Source organism: Halichoeres trimaculatus, unplaced genomic scaffold (genome assembly GCF_033239565.1).
Source record: "Halichoeres trimaculatus isolate MK-OKI-2021-1 unplaced genomic scaffold, fHalTri1.1 fHalTri1_scaffold_20, whole genome shotgun sequence".
Classification (NCBI taxonomy): domain Eukaryota; kingdom Metazoa; phylum Chordata; class Actinopteri; order Labriformes; family Labridae; genus Halichoeres; species Halichoeres trimaculatus.
The window spans coordinates 28,733,790-28,750,190 of NW_027437198.1; the positions used below are offsets into that span (position 1 = coordinate 28,733,790).

General features: G+C 48.7%; 3 protein-coding genes across 3 annotated transcripts; 1 reads left to right on the forward strand and 2 right to left on the reverse strand.

The window, feature by feature from the left end:
* Positions 1-399: 399 nt before the first annotated feature.
* On the reverse strand, positions 400-2,523 carry LOC141809594 (3-mercaptopyruvate sulfurtransferase-like). The gene is made up of 2 exons (XM_074696685.1): positions 1,783-2,523; positions 400-995 (listed from the first exon to the last, which is right to left on the reverse strand). Exons 1-2 carry the CDS (start codon positions 2,369-2,371, stop codon positions 697-699), a joined length of 888 nt encoding a protein of 295 aa, XP_074552786.1. The 5' UTR covers positions 2,372-2,523; the 3' UTR covers positions 400-696.
* An 831-nt stretch (positions 2,524-3,354) lies between these two features.
* Positions 3,355-5,554, reverse strand: LOC141809618 (3-mercaptopyruvate sulfurtransferase-like). Its single transcript, XM_074696719.1, has 2 exons — positions 4,892-5,554; positions 3,355-3,754 (listed from the first exon to the last, which is right to left on the reverse strand). The coding sequence occupies exons 1-2, from the start codon at positions 5,478-5,480 to the stop codon at positions 3,450-3,452; spliced, it is 894 nt and encodes a 297-aa protein (XP_074552820.1). The 5' UTR covers positions 5,481-5,554; the 3' UTR covers positions 3,355-3,449.
* A 2,146-nt stretch (positions 5,555-7,700) lies between these two features.
* LOC141809095 (uncharacterized) lies at positions 7,701-14,778 on the forward strand. Its single transcript, XM_074695914.1, has 4 exons — positions 7,701-7,813; positions 9,161-9,623; positions 9,761-10,162; positions 10,250-14,778. The coding sequence occupies exons 2-4, from the start codon at positions 9,180-9,182 to the stop codon at positions 14,153-14,155; spliced, it is 4,752 nt and encodes a 1,583-aa protein (XP_074552015.1). The 5' UTR covers positions 7,701-7,813; positions 9,161-9,179; the 3' UTR covers positions 14,156-14,778.
* The last annotated feature ends 1,623 nt before the right edge of the window (positions 14,779-16,401 follow it).

Sequence of the window (16,401 nt, forward strand, 5' to 3'; positions counted from 1 at the left end):
TCTCTGATCATAACTATCTGTTTATCCTCTCTGATCATAACTACCTGTTTATCCTCTCTGATCATAACTACCTGTTTATCCTCTCTGATCATAACTACCTGTTTATCCTCTCTGATCATAACTACCTGTTTATCCTCTCTGATCATAACTACCTGTTTATCCTCTCTGATCATAACTACCTGTTTATCCTCTCTGATCATAACTATCTGTTTATCCTCTCTGATCATAACTACCTGTTTATCACACCTGCTGAATTTAACCTCATTTTTTACGTTTGGTTTTTAAACACCTGAAATCCTGAGGCTGGTTTTTACACACTGAGCTCTGACAGGTGGTGGCACAGGTGAGAGCAGCCGAGGAGCTACAGGTCACATTAGATCTGATCCCTGAGAAACATCCTCTGAGTCAGTCACAGCTCTGTGTCCACTCATTAAAGACTTTTATTGGTTTTTGACATAGGAAACATGTTTTCTGCTGGTTTCTAAATACTTTGTTTTCTAATGTCAAACATCCTCCTCTACAGGTAAAGTGGTGAACTCAGGTGAACTCAGGTGAACAGGTCAGGTGATCACAGAGTCACTGATCGAAGCAGAGATTTCTGTTCATGAAATGACTGAGGCGTCGTCCTCTTGGTTGTCTGGTTTCTGTGTGGAGAGAGTAAGGACAGAGAAACGTCTCTGAGCTGGACTTTCCTCCTCACGCCTTCTTCCCCTCGCCCTCAGAGATGATCAGATCCGGGGACGCCCTCTTGAACCATTCGGACCAGGAGCCGTCGTAAACGCACACCCCGGGGTGCCCGAGCAGGTGGGCGGCCAGAACCACGTGACACGCCGTGACCCCGGACCCACAGGTGGCCCAGACCGGCTTCTCCAGATCCACCCCTGCGTCCCCGAACAGTTTGGACAAACCAGCGGACCCCAGCTCCTTCCCCGACGCGTCCATGAAGGTGGGGAAAGGCATGTTGATGGCGCCGGGGAAATGTCCTGGCAGCGTGTCTGGACAGAAGAAGAAAGTTTTCCAGAAACTTCAGAAACATTTCTGTGTGTGTGTGTGTGTGTGTGTGTGTGTGTGTGTGTGTGTGTGTATATGTGTGTGTGTGTGTGTGTGTGTATGTGTGTGTGTGTATATGTGTGTGTGTGTGTGTGTGTGTGTGTGTGTGTGTGTGTGTGTGTGTGTGTGTGTGTGTGTATTTAGCAACATCTCTTCTTTGTATGAACCTCTGGCTCTGATAAAAAGTGTTAATGTCTAACAGGCACCTCCTGCTCTGTGCTGTCACCTCCTGCTCTGTGCACCTCCTGCTCTGTGCACCTCCTGCTCTGTGCACCTCCTGCTCTGTGCTGGCACCTCCTACTCTGTGCACCTCCTGCTCTGTGCACCTCCTGCTCTGTGCAGACACCTCCTGCTCTGTGCACCTCCTGCTCTGTGCACCTCCTGCTCTGTGCTCCTCCTGCTCTGTGCTCCTCCTGCTCTTTGCTCTCACCTCCTGCTCTGTGCACCTCCTGCTCTGTGCTCCTCCTGCTCTTTGCTCTCACCTCCTGCTCTGTGCTGTCACCTCCTGCTCTGTGCTCCTCCTGCTCTGTGCTTGCACCTCCTGCTCTGTGCACCTCCTGCTCTGTGCTGGCACCTCCTGCTCTGTGCACCTCCTGCTGAGCTACAGATGCTCCTGCTCTTCACTCCTCACGGTCTGAGTCTTCCTCAGTTAAAGTGATGAAGACTCTCTGGTAACTGTCAGAGCTAAAGGGTTCAAACAGAGTCCCTGTTCCGGACCCGGGTCCTGCTCACCGTCTCTGGGCTCCGGCTCGACCCCCCTGAACCTCCCCGCGGACCTGGCGTCCACCACCTGGACCCTCTTGGTGCGGACGTTGTCCAGCATGTCTTCGTAGCTCTTCACCCAGGCCTGCTCCATGGTCGCCGTGAACTCCGTGGCCTCGGGGCTGGGGGGCTCGGATGAGACGGGGTGGCCGTCCGCCAGCCAGTTCCTGAAGCCCCCGTCCAGCACGGACACCAGGCTGTGTCCGAACAGGCGGAACATCCACCACACCCGGGGCGCGCTGTACGCGCCGAAGTCACTGGTGTCATAAACCACGACGTGCGTGTCGTTCCCGATGCCCAGCTGGCCCACGTACCGGGAGAAGTGGCTGGGGGTGGGCAGCATGTGGTCAAACGCGGAGCTCCTGTCGCTGCACTCGTCGATGTCGAAGAAGGAGGATCCCGGGATGTGTCTCTGCGCGAACTCTGCTCCGGGGTCCCGCTGGGTTTTCGGTAGGTACCAGGAGGTGTCCAGGACGCGGAGTTTGGGCCCGATCAGGCTGTTCCTGATGGCATCTGCCAGCCACTGTCCGGACACCAGGGCCCGGGTCTGAGCCGCCATGACGGGAAGCGAGGAGGTACAAACTCCGGGCGCTAGAGGGAAACGGTCCTTCGCTCAGAGTGATCCTCAGTGATCCTCCAACCTCCCGCAGAGTCCAGGTTCAAAAACAGCTCAGACCTGAACTTCGGACTGTTAAAATATGACAGCTCAAAGCAGGAAAACAGGCACTGTAACCCCCCCCCCCCCCCCCCCCCAGTAAAAAGAGAAACAGGCGTTTTTCAGACCTGCGGTCCTTTTCTCTTTATTGATGAATCATTCTGTGAAGATTTAATTTCACACAATCAAACAAACTGGGAACTTTTAAAAAGTGAATTTTCTCTGAGGTGAAAGTTTCAGGTTTCAGGCTTCTCTCTCTTTAAAGTGCACACACACTGAAGCACCAACAGGTGGCGCCAGACTACACCTGAAGGAAAAATAAGTTTCAGTCACATTTTCCCCAGATCCTGATTGTTCCTGTAGCTACTGGTGCTCACAGCTCCAGTCCCTGTTAAGGTTTTAGCTCAGCACCTTTTCCTCAGGGTCAGCCAATCAGAGGGTCTTTGGTTAACGACGTGCTCGTTAAGCTGCTCAGGTTAAGACGTCCTGAGTTCACCTCACAAACACCTATTAAAACATTTTTCTTGATTTTCCAGGTGAGCGCGGCTCATGTCCGGGCTGGTAAAGATTTATATCAGACTCTAACAGCGGCTCAGATTTCAGTTTCTGTGGCGAGGGCTTATGGGAACAAAGTTAAAGGCACAGGTTTGGTTTTTAAAGAGCCCAGTTTGACCTCAAACAGCCAGAGTCTGAGGGTTCACAGAGGAGCTCAGTCTGAGTGATTGTGTAGGTGTTCAACAGCTGCTTCAGTGGGAGAAACACAGAGTTATTTTTAACGTGTTGTGATTCTAAAATAAGAAGTGACAGCTCCACACTCAGACAACCTCAGCTCGTGAAGCGTTTAACCCCACGCCACCCGCTCCACCCGCTCCACCCGCTCACCCAGCTCCACAGGAAACGTGTGATCTCACAGTGATTATTTCAGGATCCTTTTCTGCTCAAACTACCTTAAAGCTCAGAGTGAAAACCCCAGACTGTGTCTTCACCCCCCCCTGGGCTGGTTCTGGGCCTCAGAGACCACGTGCTCTGCCGGGGCCCTGCTGAACCACTCATACCAGGACCCGACGTAGACGGCCGCCCCGGGAGAGCCGCACAGATGAGCAGCCAGCACCATGTGACAGGCGGTCACGCCGGAGCCACATGTCCCACAGATTGGCTTATTAAGGTCCACTTGTGACTTCTCAAAGAGCTCTCTGAGCCGGTCTGTGGACAGGATCATGCCTCTATCATCGAGGAAGTCTGAGAACGGCATGCACCTGGAGCCGGGGATGTGACCTGGAGACACACCTGTGGGACAGAGAGGATCAGGTTACTGACAGGAAGCCACAGGAAACCGTCCTGAGAGGATTTTTCCTCAAACTGGTTTTATCACACGGCGTGTCGCTCATCGTACTCCTTTTCAGACCAGGACAGACCCGGATCAGGCCGAGACCAGCTGTTTCCCAAACCACAAGGACACGCAGCACAAACAGATCAGGGTCCAAACGCCAAAAAATAAAGTTCTCAGTAAACAACCAGCTTTCATTTCCCACAATGCAATGTTCCTCTTCTACAGGTAGTTCACAGGGAGCTTCACTGCTCCCCGTGTTACGTTTACAGTCAGGAAACACGCCACGTCCTCAGAGGTGAACCCTCCCACAGCTGCTCACGTCCATGAGCAGCAGCTACTGTTCATGTTTAAAGGCAGAGTCCAGACCCCCCTCTTTAATCTGGCTTTGAGCTGATTCTATTTAATATTGTTTTATGTTATATGTCACTTATTTTAACCCTTTTATTTGTTTTATTACTACATTTCAGTCAGATTTTTAATTTATTTTATGTATTTAATTTTATTTTTTTTACTTGGAATGTTATTAAATGCTTCTCCAGTTTGAGCTGATTTTATTACGTACCTGATGTTACACAATCTCATTTTACAATATTATTTATCTAACTTTTATTCTTTACTGTTATTTTATTTTATTTATTAACTCGTTTATTTATCTTACCCTCTGGTATTTTTGAGTATTTTTCAGTATCATATCACTTTTAGCTCCTGTGTTTCCTCATTTTTAATACAAGATGGCGTTTCCTCTTATTCTGCTCTCTGTCAGAATTTCCTTTTCATGTCTTCATGTGTCTGAGTGAGTGAGTGAGTGTCTGAGTGAGTGAGTGAGTGAGTGAGTGAGTGAGTGAGTTTGTTGAATATGTTATGTCTTTGCTACAGAAGCAGATTAACTTCCAGATTTACTTCTTCCAAAACTGCAAAACCTGCATAGACTCCAGACAGGTTTTAGTCACAGTCCCTGCTGCGCATGTGCAGTTTTCCTACATACCCCCTCCCCCTCCCTCGTTAGGTTTTGTAAAGAAAGGACTGATGTTGTCTAAATATATGTATATTATCAGGTGTCCCACGGTAAATACAGGTCATCAGACCGGACTCACCCTCTCGTGGCTCCGGATCCACTCCCCGGAATCTCCCGTGGGGCCTTGCGTCCACCACCTGGAACCGCTGGGTCGGGATGTTTTCCCTGACGTCCTCAAATGACCTGACCCAGGAGCGGTTCATGTTTGCCGTGAAGCGCACCGCTTCAGGCCGGGTGTAGGTCCCAGAGACCGGGTGACCCTCTGCGACCCAGTTCCTGAACCCTCCGTTCAGAACCGAGACCTTAGTGTGACCGAACAAGCGGAACATCCACCAGACCCTGGTGCAGGAAAACGCCCCGTAGTCGCTGGCGTCGTAGACCACCACATGGCTGTCGTTCCCGATGCCCAGGTCCCCCACGTAGTCCGCGAACTGCTGCTCCGACGGCAGCGTGTGGTCGAACCGGGAGGTCCGGTCCGAGCACGCATCGATGTCGAAGAAGGACGCTCCCGGGATGTGGGACTCCGAGAACTCCTTCTTACTGTCCCGGTTCATCATAGGCAGGTACCAGGACGAGTCCAGGACCCGGAGGCTCGGTCCGACGAGGTTCCGTTTGACCATGTTAGAGAGCCACGAAGCGGAGACCAGAGTCCGAGCCTGAAGACCCATGTTCACTGTAGACCAGACCAGGGACCAGAGACCAGAGACCTCAACTACAACCAAACAGGTCCTGCCTGTGCCAACAAGTGTGTGTGTGTGTGTGTGTGTGTGTGTGTGTGTGTGTGTGTGTGTGTGTGTGTGTGTGTGTGTGTGTGTGTGTGTGTGTGTGTGTGTGTGGTGCTGCCATCTACTGTTGCTCTGAGCAACCTGATTTAAAGTTTCACAGAAGTCAGAGACAAACAGTTTCTGTAGTTTTCCTTCAGTCCTTCCTCTCACAGCAGCTCTGTTCAACACCTGAGTTTATTTCATTGATTCTTCAAAGGCTGAATGAAAACAAAGATTTTTATTTCAGACTTTCCACAGAAATTCTCCCTGGATCTCCCCTGGATTACACTTTAACTTCATTTATTGTGTTTTATTTTATCTTTTTATGAAGGTTTGAAATGTCTCATTACACAGACCCAGAGGTTCAGAGAAACAATCTGAACCTGACTGACAGAAATAAATCTGATCCTCTCAGCTCCTCTTCACTCTGCAGGAAAACGTTTGAAATCATTCACTTCCTCTCAAGTCTCACACAACACAACACAAATCTGCATTTAGGAGCAGGATTCATTCATTCACCCACAGACACGAGACAGATTAGTGATCACGCCCGGATCTGTTACGTTATCACATGACTGTGTTTGGCGAGGACGTTTGATCACGTACCTCGATAAAACTTCCTGAAACCGGTCTGTGAGAGTGGAGGGAGGAGGCCATGAGGGAACTTCTGAGTCTAATTTAAAACCCTGATGCAGAGCACATGACTCCAGTCCTCCTCCAGTCCTCCTCCAGTCCTCCTCCAGTCCTCCTCCAGTCCTCCTCCAGGACCCAGACGCTGGTTAGGAGGCGTCAGGGGTTTTTCTCTAAGACGGTGTAAATTATATTTAAGGTACAAACACTGGAATAATTCACATGACGCGTCTTTTAATTTCCAAGTGCCGCCATATTTCATCTGAGAGCCACAGACCCATACAGCAGCCAGCCACCAGGGGGAGCTCTAAATGTTATTTCTTCATTCACCAAAAGTTTAAGTTTAAAAAGATTTTCAGAAAATCAACTTGTGTTATGAACCTTTAACACGGCACAGCTCTCTTTCTGATCAGGCTGAACTTTTCACTCTGTGTAATATTCACCTGCTCCTTTCTACCTGTTCACAGACGCTCAGGCTGATCTCCTAAGATCACGATCAGTGATCGGCTGTGGTTTGGGCCCTGCTTTGGCCCTGCTGTGGCCCTGCTTTGGCCCTGCTTTGACTCTGCTTTGGCCCTGCTTTGGCCCTGCTTTGGCCCTGCTTTGGCCCTGCTTTGGCCCTGCTTTGGCCCTGCTTTGGCCCTGCTTTGGCCAGCAGACCAAGTCACTGACTCAAGTTTTATTTTTCCTTAAAGTTTAACGGTTATCACCACCTGATGGGGAGTCAGAGGAGGAGGAGGAGGAGACAGCTTTTCTCAGGCCTCTGGAGCTGCTGTCTCACCTCAGGCCTCTGGAGCTGCTGTCTCACCTCTGGAGCTGCTGTCTCACCTCTGGAGCTGCTGTCTCACCCCTGGAGCTGCTGTCTCACCTCTGGAGCTGCTGTCTCACCTCTGGAGCTGCTGTCTCACCTCAGGCCTCTGGAGCTGCTGTCTCACCTCTGGAGCTGCTGTCTCACCTCTGGAGCTGCTGTCTCACCTCTGGAGCTGCTGTCTCACCTCTGGAGCTGCTGTCTCACCTCTGGAGCTGCTGTCTCACCCCTGGAGCTGCTGTCTCACCTCTGGAGCTGCTGTCTCACCTCTGGAGCTGCTGTCTCACCTCAGGCCTCTGGAGCTGCTGTCTCACCTCTGGAGCTGCTGTCTCACCTCTGGAGCTGCTGTCTCACCTCTGGAGCTGCTGTCTCACCTCTGGAGCTGCTGTCTCACCTCTGGAGCTGCTGTCTCACCTCCAGGACGATGATTTTAACCCTAACCCTAACCCCTAACCCAAGTCTTTGTAAAAAGTTCAGAGTTTTTATTTGAGCTGTGATGATCCGCTCAGAGTGTGGACCTGACCCAGAGTCTTCCTGGACTCCTGGTGATGAAGCTGATGGTGCTTCATCTCTGAAGTTAGAGACTGATATGAAGACATGAACAGAGCAAAGACAGAGAGACAGGGAGAGACAGGGAGGGGGGAGAGAGGGGAGGTAAGACACTGATTATCCTAATTGGAGTCACTGCCTCCGTATTAGAGACAAACTCCTGTTTTTGTCGTCCAGCTCAGCCTCCATCTCTCTAACTCGTCCTCTTTCCTGTGGAGAAGTCGGATCTGAGTGAAATATCCAGACTGAGGTAAAATGATTTTATTTATAACAAAACTATTTGAAAAGCTCTGAAGGTAAATGAACATATTATGGTTTATAGTCACATGTAAAACGTGTTCATCTGAAGGCTTGAAATGGGTGAAAATGTAACTTTAAAACTTTCACAGGCTTCATTGATTTATTTTAAAATCATAAACTAAATGTTTCTCTGGATGTGACTCACGTAAAGTCTAACATATGACGCAAACACTGGCGTGGATATCAGCTGTGAATGTTTCTTTCTGACGTTTTTCTTGTTATGACGATATTTTACTGACAGAGTTTATCTTTTTTTAAAATGACGTCTTTAAGTTCACGTATCCAGATAAAAACCCAAACCCTTTCATGTCTGTGTGTTTTTATGGGGACTCGAGTTAAACCAACAGAGAAAAAAGCTGAAATGCTCTGATTTATTTTAAAGTTCTGTTTATTCCTGAGATCTTTGATGAAATGTTGGTTTGAAGGTGAATCGATGAAACACGGTGTTTTAAAAATGTCAGTAACTCTAAAAGTCTGAATCGTTGATACTGAGAGGATCTATGGCTCAGCACCAGGTTTTGAGTGAATTGGACCTTTAAATGAAGAAGAGGGTTGAAGTTATGAATCCAAACATAAAGGATGAAGAACAGAGGACTCATACTTGTGGACTGACTTTCTGGTACCGCTCGGTGTGAAGGGATCTCTGCCGTCGCTCAGTAGATGAACCATGGGAGTCATGAGACCTGAGGGGATCCTCGCTGACCCTGAATCCCTCTCAGAGAGAAAACAGTCAACCATCAGTGTGTGGATGACTCAAACTGATAAGACAAATTACAGAAATCAAATTTCCCAGCAGCGAGGAAACGTTTCCCTGACAACCAGAGAGAAAAATGCCCGGCTGGAGTTGGAGACGGTAACTGCTTTCACGTGTGAGCTGATGAGCTTCGTTATCTGTCATTAGCAGGGTCCATGTGGACTCGCAGTCTCAGGGGTATTGTCTAACTAGGAAGCAAAATGTGGATGCCTTCTGTTGCCTCCTCTTGAACAGACTCCACAAAGAGTCTAGTGTCCCGCTCCGGATCAGACCAGGATCAGGTGACTCACTGAGAGGCTCCGCTAATGAAACAAAGGCTGGGCGTCACGTGAAGACGTACAGCAGCAGATAACGACAGGGGACACGTGTCGTCTGACAGTAGATCATCACACCACAGACAGCTGTTCAGCTACTTTACCGTGTGCTAACCACTTAACGCAAAGTCCAGCTGAGACAGATTGATCGGCTCTGATTTTGCTTCTGTGTTCATCAAAGAGTAACGACCTCTGATCCTTCTCCTCCTCCTCCTCCTCCTGTACCCAGCTTCCTCTTTTGCTGCAGGATGGCTCTTCTCGACTACCCCGTTCCCGACCTAGATGCTACCTTGCAGGAGGTGAGCCGTGTCCTGCAGCTCACCCTGAGTCCCGACCTGTATCCTGGGTTTAAAAGTGCTCTGGAGGAGCAGAGGGAGCTTCTTCAGGAGGCCCAGGAGAAACTAGGAGCTGTTGCTTCAGGGAAGGAGAACTGGGTGACGGAGCAGTTTAAGAGAGGTCTGCTGGCTTGTGCTGACCCCTTGCCCACCTCCACAGCTCTCCCCGTCGTCCTCCTCCCCTCCCAGCTGAAGCACTGCTCCCAGCTGGGGAGGGCAGCGGCTCTGCTCTGGGCAGCGGCCACGCTGTACTGTGAGCCCCTGTTACTGGAGGGAAATGTGTCGATGGAGCGCACTCAGCAGTCCGAGGTGTTCGCCGCCAGCCGGATCCCTGGCAGAAACCACGATGACATTAAGGTGAGATCCCTGATTACTCCAGGGGGTTAGTGTAAGGGGTTTTATGTTTTCACAGATGGGTCTGTCAACAGTCCATTTTTATTTTATTTTTTTTCATCAATTATTGACCTTGTACTTAATTATTTACTTATTTCCAGATCTACCCAGATAGCATCCATGCCATCATCACCTGCACTGGTGGCGTGTTCCCGGTCGACATACTTTGGCGCCCCAGTGCTGGTGGGCCACTTCTTGCCAGACCCTTTATTGACATCTACTACCAGCTGGCTCAGGTGATGGATCAGCCCCGGGCAGGAAACCAGAACCGCCCCTCCACCATTTGCAGCCTCTCGACTCTTGGGCGTAAAGCCTGGGCTGCTGCCAGGGAGGAGATCCTCGGGCGAGGAGGAGCAGCAGCAGCATCGCTGCTTCGGATGGAGAGCGCAGTGCTTACGCTTTGTCTGGAGGACCGCAACGCACCGTCTGAGCTGGCTGATGTCCTCAATGAAGTGAGGCTCGGGGGAGCGGGAGACAGCCCGTGTCTGAGATACTATGACAAGGTATTTGGTAGCATCTTGGTTATGACTTTAAACTGAGCTGAGATCAGGTTCTTCACCTCGTTCTCTTTGCTTCTTCTGCCTCAACAGGTGGTGAACCTGGTGGTCTTCAAAGACAGCACGGCTGGGATTGTGTTTGAGCACAGTGCTGTGGATGGGATGGTAGCTGGGCTTGTGACAGAGCAGATCTTCAACCTTTCAGAAACGGTTGACCTGACCCTTGTGCACACTGACACAGGCAATGTGAACGGGTTGGTCAGGGCAAACAATGGTACTTGTGTCCACCCGGCGTCCCTTACATTTCCTTTGCTAGAGAAATTTGCACCAAAGCCCAGCACAGGTTTCCAAGCAACACATCCAGTTCTGACTTTTGATATGCCTTCCTATCCGGACGTCTTCTCCACCCTCAGAGGGCAAAGAGGCCTTTATGATGCCTGGATCAACTTCTCTTTGCAGCTTTCTCTGAGGCAGACTCTCGGGGATTCTGCTGCCAGTCACATCCTTGTCACACCCACTCACATGCGCCACTACAAACATGGCCGATGTGATCCTACATACTCACTCACCATGCACTCCCGCAAGTTGGTGAGTGCCTTAGCATCATGCATTGGCCCAGATAAGAAGGTTCGATACACGACCGACCTCCTACACTTGTTCCACGTCGCTTTTTTGGAACATAAGAGCCTCATCCGAACAACCAAAAGTGGCCAAGGGGTTGGTCCTCATTTAGCTGCCCTGCGTCGATTTTTGCCGTCTGATAATCCACTCAGAAAGTTCCTGGACCCCTTTGGATGTCCATCTGTGTACCTCACAGGTACAGATATGGTGGAGGGTGTTGAGTGTGGGGTCGGGAATGTTTATGCCAAAGACCAGCTTGCTGTAACCTACCTTGGAAAGAGAGACAAAGTTCGTATAGTGCTTAATGGGAAAGGGAGCTTTGCTTTGACGCTTGAGAAGCTGAGAGACACCCTGAGGAAAAACCTGAAGTTGGTGATGCTTTTAGCCGTTAGATACGCCATAGCAAACCAGATGGGAGCCCTGGAGTGTGTCCTCCAAAAGGGGCAAACTGAGAAAATGAACGGTGAGAGAAATCACTGCCCAGAGAGGCTCAACAGTTGCAAATCATTTGTTGAACCCACGTCTGGCATGAGCCCAGACTACACCCTGGTGATCCACGGTGGTGCTGGAGAGGAGATGTTGCTCAGCCCCGAGGTGGTTGGTGTTATTGAGTTTGCTCTACAGACAGCCCTGCTCCTGGGATCTCAAGTGCTTCAACAAGGTGGCAAAAGTTTGGATGGTGTTCAGAGATCAGTGGAAGCTCTCGAGGACTGCTTCCTGTTCAACGCAGGCAAAGGTTCAGTGCTCAACAAAGACGGACAAAATGAAATGGAAGCGACCGTTGTAGACGGCCACACCAGGAGCTCAGGTTCTGTTGCTTGTGTAAAAAGTGTCAAGAACGCAGTGAAAGCAGCCAGATGTGTGATGGAGAGCAGCTCACATTCACTCATTGTGGGGGAAGGAGCTGAAGAGCTTCTTCACAGTGTAGAGGGCAAAGAGCAGCGTGTTGAGCCCGAGTATTTCCACACTGACATACGTCAGAAAGAGTTGGCTGCAAGGCTCAGAGATGGAAATAACTCGAAAAACAACCACCCTCAGACGGTTGGAGCCGTGGCTGTGGATCGCTGCCGTGTCTTAGCTGCTGCGTCTTCCACAGGAGGGCTGGTGGGAAAGCTTAGAGGTCGAGTTGGAGACACAGCAGTGGTAGGGGCAGGAATATATGCTGATGATAAGGTCGCGATAACCTGCTCGGGAGACGGAGATGTGTTTCTGAGACACACCGTTGCACAGAAAATAGCCGGTCTGTACACCCATAAAGGGTACAGCATCAGACAAGCGTGTAAAGAAGTGCTGAGCGAGAACCTGAAGGGGTCCTGTGGAGGAATTATCGCTGTTGACAAGAAAGGTGAGGCCACCATCGAAACAAATGCAGGTGTGATGTTTGTGGCTTCGATGGTTGACGGCATTTCAAGGGTCGAGGTTCTGAGGCCCACAAGGAGCTTCTCCGATGTGGTCTGGGAAACTGATGAGCTGGTTGCCTTCCTCAGCCCCAACCCCTGGACCCCTGGGTCGACCATCCTGACCAGGAAAACTCTCAGTGGGGCAGGGAGCATCTTCCAGATGGCAGTGCCTGATTTTGTGGGGGTTTTACTTGGAGCTAGAGTTGTGTCAGGCTTGCTTTGTGAGCGGTTAGGAGTGCAGCGGTGCGCCTTGGTGTTCAGTCCAACACATGACCAGCCAGCACAGATAAAACTGCTCCCTCTTCATGGCCTGGAGCCAAAGTGGAAGCCCCACCTGGCTGGTGAAGTTGAATTTCACACCTATGATCCTGGTTTCTGCACCTCCAAAAGTGGCCCAAGGTGGGACAGCGAGGCACTTGCTCAGGTCCAAGCCAAGATCAGGAATGGGCTGCCCACACCGAATGCCCCGTCCTGCTTTGACTTTTTTGGGGACAACTCCGATGACAACATATTCAGTCGCATTGTACGTGGGGAGCAGCAACAGTGGAGAGTTTGGGAAGACGACAAGCATGTTGCCTTCCTGACACCGTACCCAAACACACCTGGACTGACTGTTGTGGTGCCACGTAAGCCACTATCCAGTGACATATTCAGACTGGAGGAAGCTGACTACAAGGCCCTGATCTTAGCGACCTATAAAGTTGCCCATCTCGTGGAGAAGGGGATGAAAGCTCGGGGCGTTGCTCTGATCTTTGAAGGCTTTGAGATTGACTATGCTCATGCCAAGCTGATCCCTCTGGTACCGGCACCGGATGGCACCAAGCCAGCTGAGCTGCGACCAGAAGTCTTTGTAAACTATCCTGGATTTGTGTCATCACTGGATGGCCCTGCAGCTGATCCTGAAGCTCTCAAAAAGATCCACACAGAAATGACCCAGTGCCGGCCGCCCCACTCGTGGAAAGACCCACAGTCCCACTCCACATTCGCCATCAAGAGCCAGTGGTATCGCAACCTGTTTCAGATCCAAAACACACTTTTCCACAGCACTGTGGAGTACTTCCACAACACCTGCCAGTTCTCCTACGCCCTGACCCCGCTCACCACAGACACCATCTCCTCACCAATGGGCCTTGGTTCTGACTCTGAACCAGTGTCTGTAAACCTGCTGGGTCAAGAAATCTATCTTGCTGACTCAATGCAGTTTGTACTCGAGTACTTCCTTCGCTTCCAGGAGAATCTGCCGGGGACGTACTACATTTCTCCCAGCTTCAGGGGGGAAGATCCTGACTCCACACACCTGAACCAGTTCTACCATGTGGAGTGTGAACTGCTCGGTGACATGAACAATGCCATCGCTGTAGCAGAGGGATACCTGTCTCACCTCACCAGGTCGATGTTGAAGAAACACTCTGATATGATCCTTAACACCGCTGGTACCCTGACGCACGTTGAAGCCATGCTGGAAAAACTCGATGGAAAAACTGCACTGCCACGAGTTTCTCTTGACCAGGCCATTCCCATGATGCCCACTGCTGACTGCTTGGAGTGGGTTCAGGATGGCCAGCCCCAGTTTGGCAGAAAGCTAACACGCAAAGGAGAACAGGTCTTGATTGAGAAGTATGGTGGGGCAGTCTGGCTCACTGAGATGGACCATCTAGGGGTCCCCTTCTACCAGGCGTATGTGGAGGGCACGGGGCACTGCAAAGCCAAAGCTTGTGATCTTCTCCTGGGGCTGGGTGAGACTGTTGGTCTGGGTGAACGTCACTCCACCCCCGAGATGGTACAGGAAGCACTCAGGCATCATGGGGTGCTAGAGCAGGCCTACAAATGGTACATCAACATGCGGCAGGTGAAACCACTCCTCACCAGTGGATGGGGCATGGGCACGGAGCGCTACCTGTGTTGGCTGCTTCAGCATGACGATATCAGAGACATACAAATCATCCCCAGGATGAAGGGGATGAAGTACATGCCTTGAACATAGGTCCTCTTCGTATCATCAGGTGACTGGAAATGACTTTTCAAACAGTAATTCAGAGGAATACTCAGTTGAAGTTTCACCCATTAAAATGTCTCGAGCATTCATGTTTTGTTTTTTTTATCAAAAGTGACCTTTTCTTTCCAGCTCACACTTGGACAAAAACTCCCTACAGCTTGCTTTAAAACAATGATAGATCAAATAAACTGACTGTAAATCTACTGTATTAATATAACTATGAGGTGAGGATATAATCATACTGTAAGTTCAACTTTAGTTGAATAAGTATTTACTAACAGTTGGCGTAAAATAATGTGTAAGGCCTTGAATTGTAAAGATTTTTCAGTCATGTGTTTGGCCATACTCGTTGCCTTATCCATTATGAAAGAAAATATTTTACATTGTTAATCATTGTTGTGTTTTGTCTTATTTCTATCATTTCATTGTCTTTAAAAAGTTTTTGTCAAATCCAAATGCACCATGTTTTATAATGAACTATTACCAATTTCTTCAGACACCAAATTTATTTTTCACTGATTGTTTTGAAGTCAGTGGAGCCTGTTCTGATGACGAAGCAACTTCAGCGTTATTCAAGACATTTCAGAAAGTATGCAACAAAAGGTTTTTATATATATATATATGGGTACATGTAAGTATAATATTGACTAAAACTCAATGAGGATTAATAAATTAAGTTACCAAAAATCATTTGTTGTGTCTGTTTATTTATTTGACCAATTTCATTCACATTTCCTGAAGGTCTTCTTACACATTTAATGATTAAAACTGGTGGATTTTCTGTGGGTTGTATATAATTTGTAGTTATAAAGTTCTGTGAAAAGTTTCTCATGTTGAGTCTTCCACAGATTCCAGCACTCTTAAAAACTAATGTTCAGACTCTTAATATCAGCATTTTGTTTGTGTGTTTGTGGCTGTGGATGCAGAAATGAATCAACACGGATGAATGTGTGTGTGTGTGTGTGTGTGTGTGTGTGTGTGTGTGTGTGTGTGTGTGTGTGTGTGTATACCGTGTATTAAAGTAAATATGTGTATTGATGTGTATGCTTGGTGTATTAATGAGGGGGGTAGGCCGTATAATGCTGGGCATGTGTAAGTATAGATGGTTTGATTTTGTTTTTTTTGCATTATTTGAAAAACTGCAAAGATTTTTTTCTATTTTGATTTTCTGTTTTTTTTTGTAAGTTCTTTTGTTTATTTGTTTGTGTATCTTTTTATTTACATTTTCAAAATATACAATTTCAAATCAGTTCAGTTAGAAAAAAAATGTTGGTCAGCTGATCCAGTATTGTATAGGTTAGAAATATTCACTGAAAATTGTCTCTTGGATATGGATATTTACCGTTTTCTTATCAAACCAAAGACAGTTGGCTCATCAGCTTTAACATCTTAAAGAATTGAACCGTCTGCCAAAAGTTTCCATTACAGCCAACTATTCTTCTCTGTCCTGTTCAGTGCTTAATACCAAAGCTGATTTGATTATTGATCAGAAATGGATAGTACAACCAAAGAGTGTCATGATGACAGGCTGCAGACATTTCTGTACCAGGCTGTAAACATGTTTATTTTTGCTTATTTGGCTTGGTGTGTGTGTGTGTGTGTGTGTGTGTGTGTGTGTGTGTGTGTGTGTGTGTGTGTGTGTGTGTGTGTGTGTGTGTGTGTGTGGTTCCTGGTGCTTCTGCAGTCTGCCCCAAGCGGACGTTCAAAGAACTGCAGTTGGGCTTATTGTTTTTATTCGGGGGACGCCATTTGTTCTGACCCTGCCCCTCTGACGTCACGAAGTGTCTGAATTAGCGAGCAAATATCGTTTGGATGATTCTTGATTTATAGGATTTGAACTTTACAATGTTTTGGTATCATTAAAGATAAAAACAGAATTTTTAAAATAAGTGTTTTTTTTTAAATAAAGATGTCGTAAAGCTAATTACCCGGATGTAGTCACTGGTTTTACTGACGTTCCGGGTTAACTGTCGTATCTGACCCCCTGCCTCTGTCACAAGGAGAAGAAGACCTGAGCTTTTATTTCTCCACCGTGAGTTTGCTCCTCTCCTTGCTCCCTGTGTTTGTGTTTGTGCTCCTTCACCTCCTCCTCCTCCTCCTCCTCCTCTCGGTGTTTATCAGCGATGCTGGGTGGAGGTAAGGTCAGCTAACGGCTAGCCCAGAGAAGTGTGCGGCTTTCCGTAGAGCCAGCCATTTTCTGACAACTAACGAGCCTCAGTAATTACACC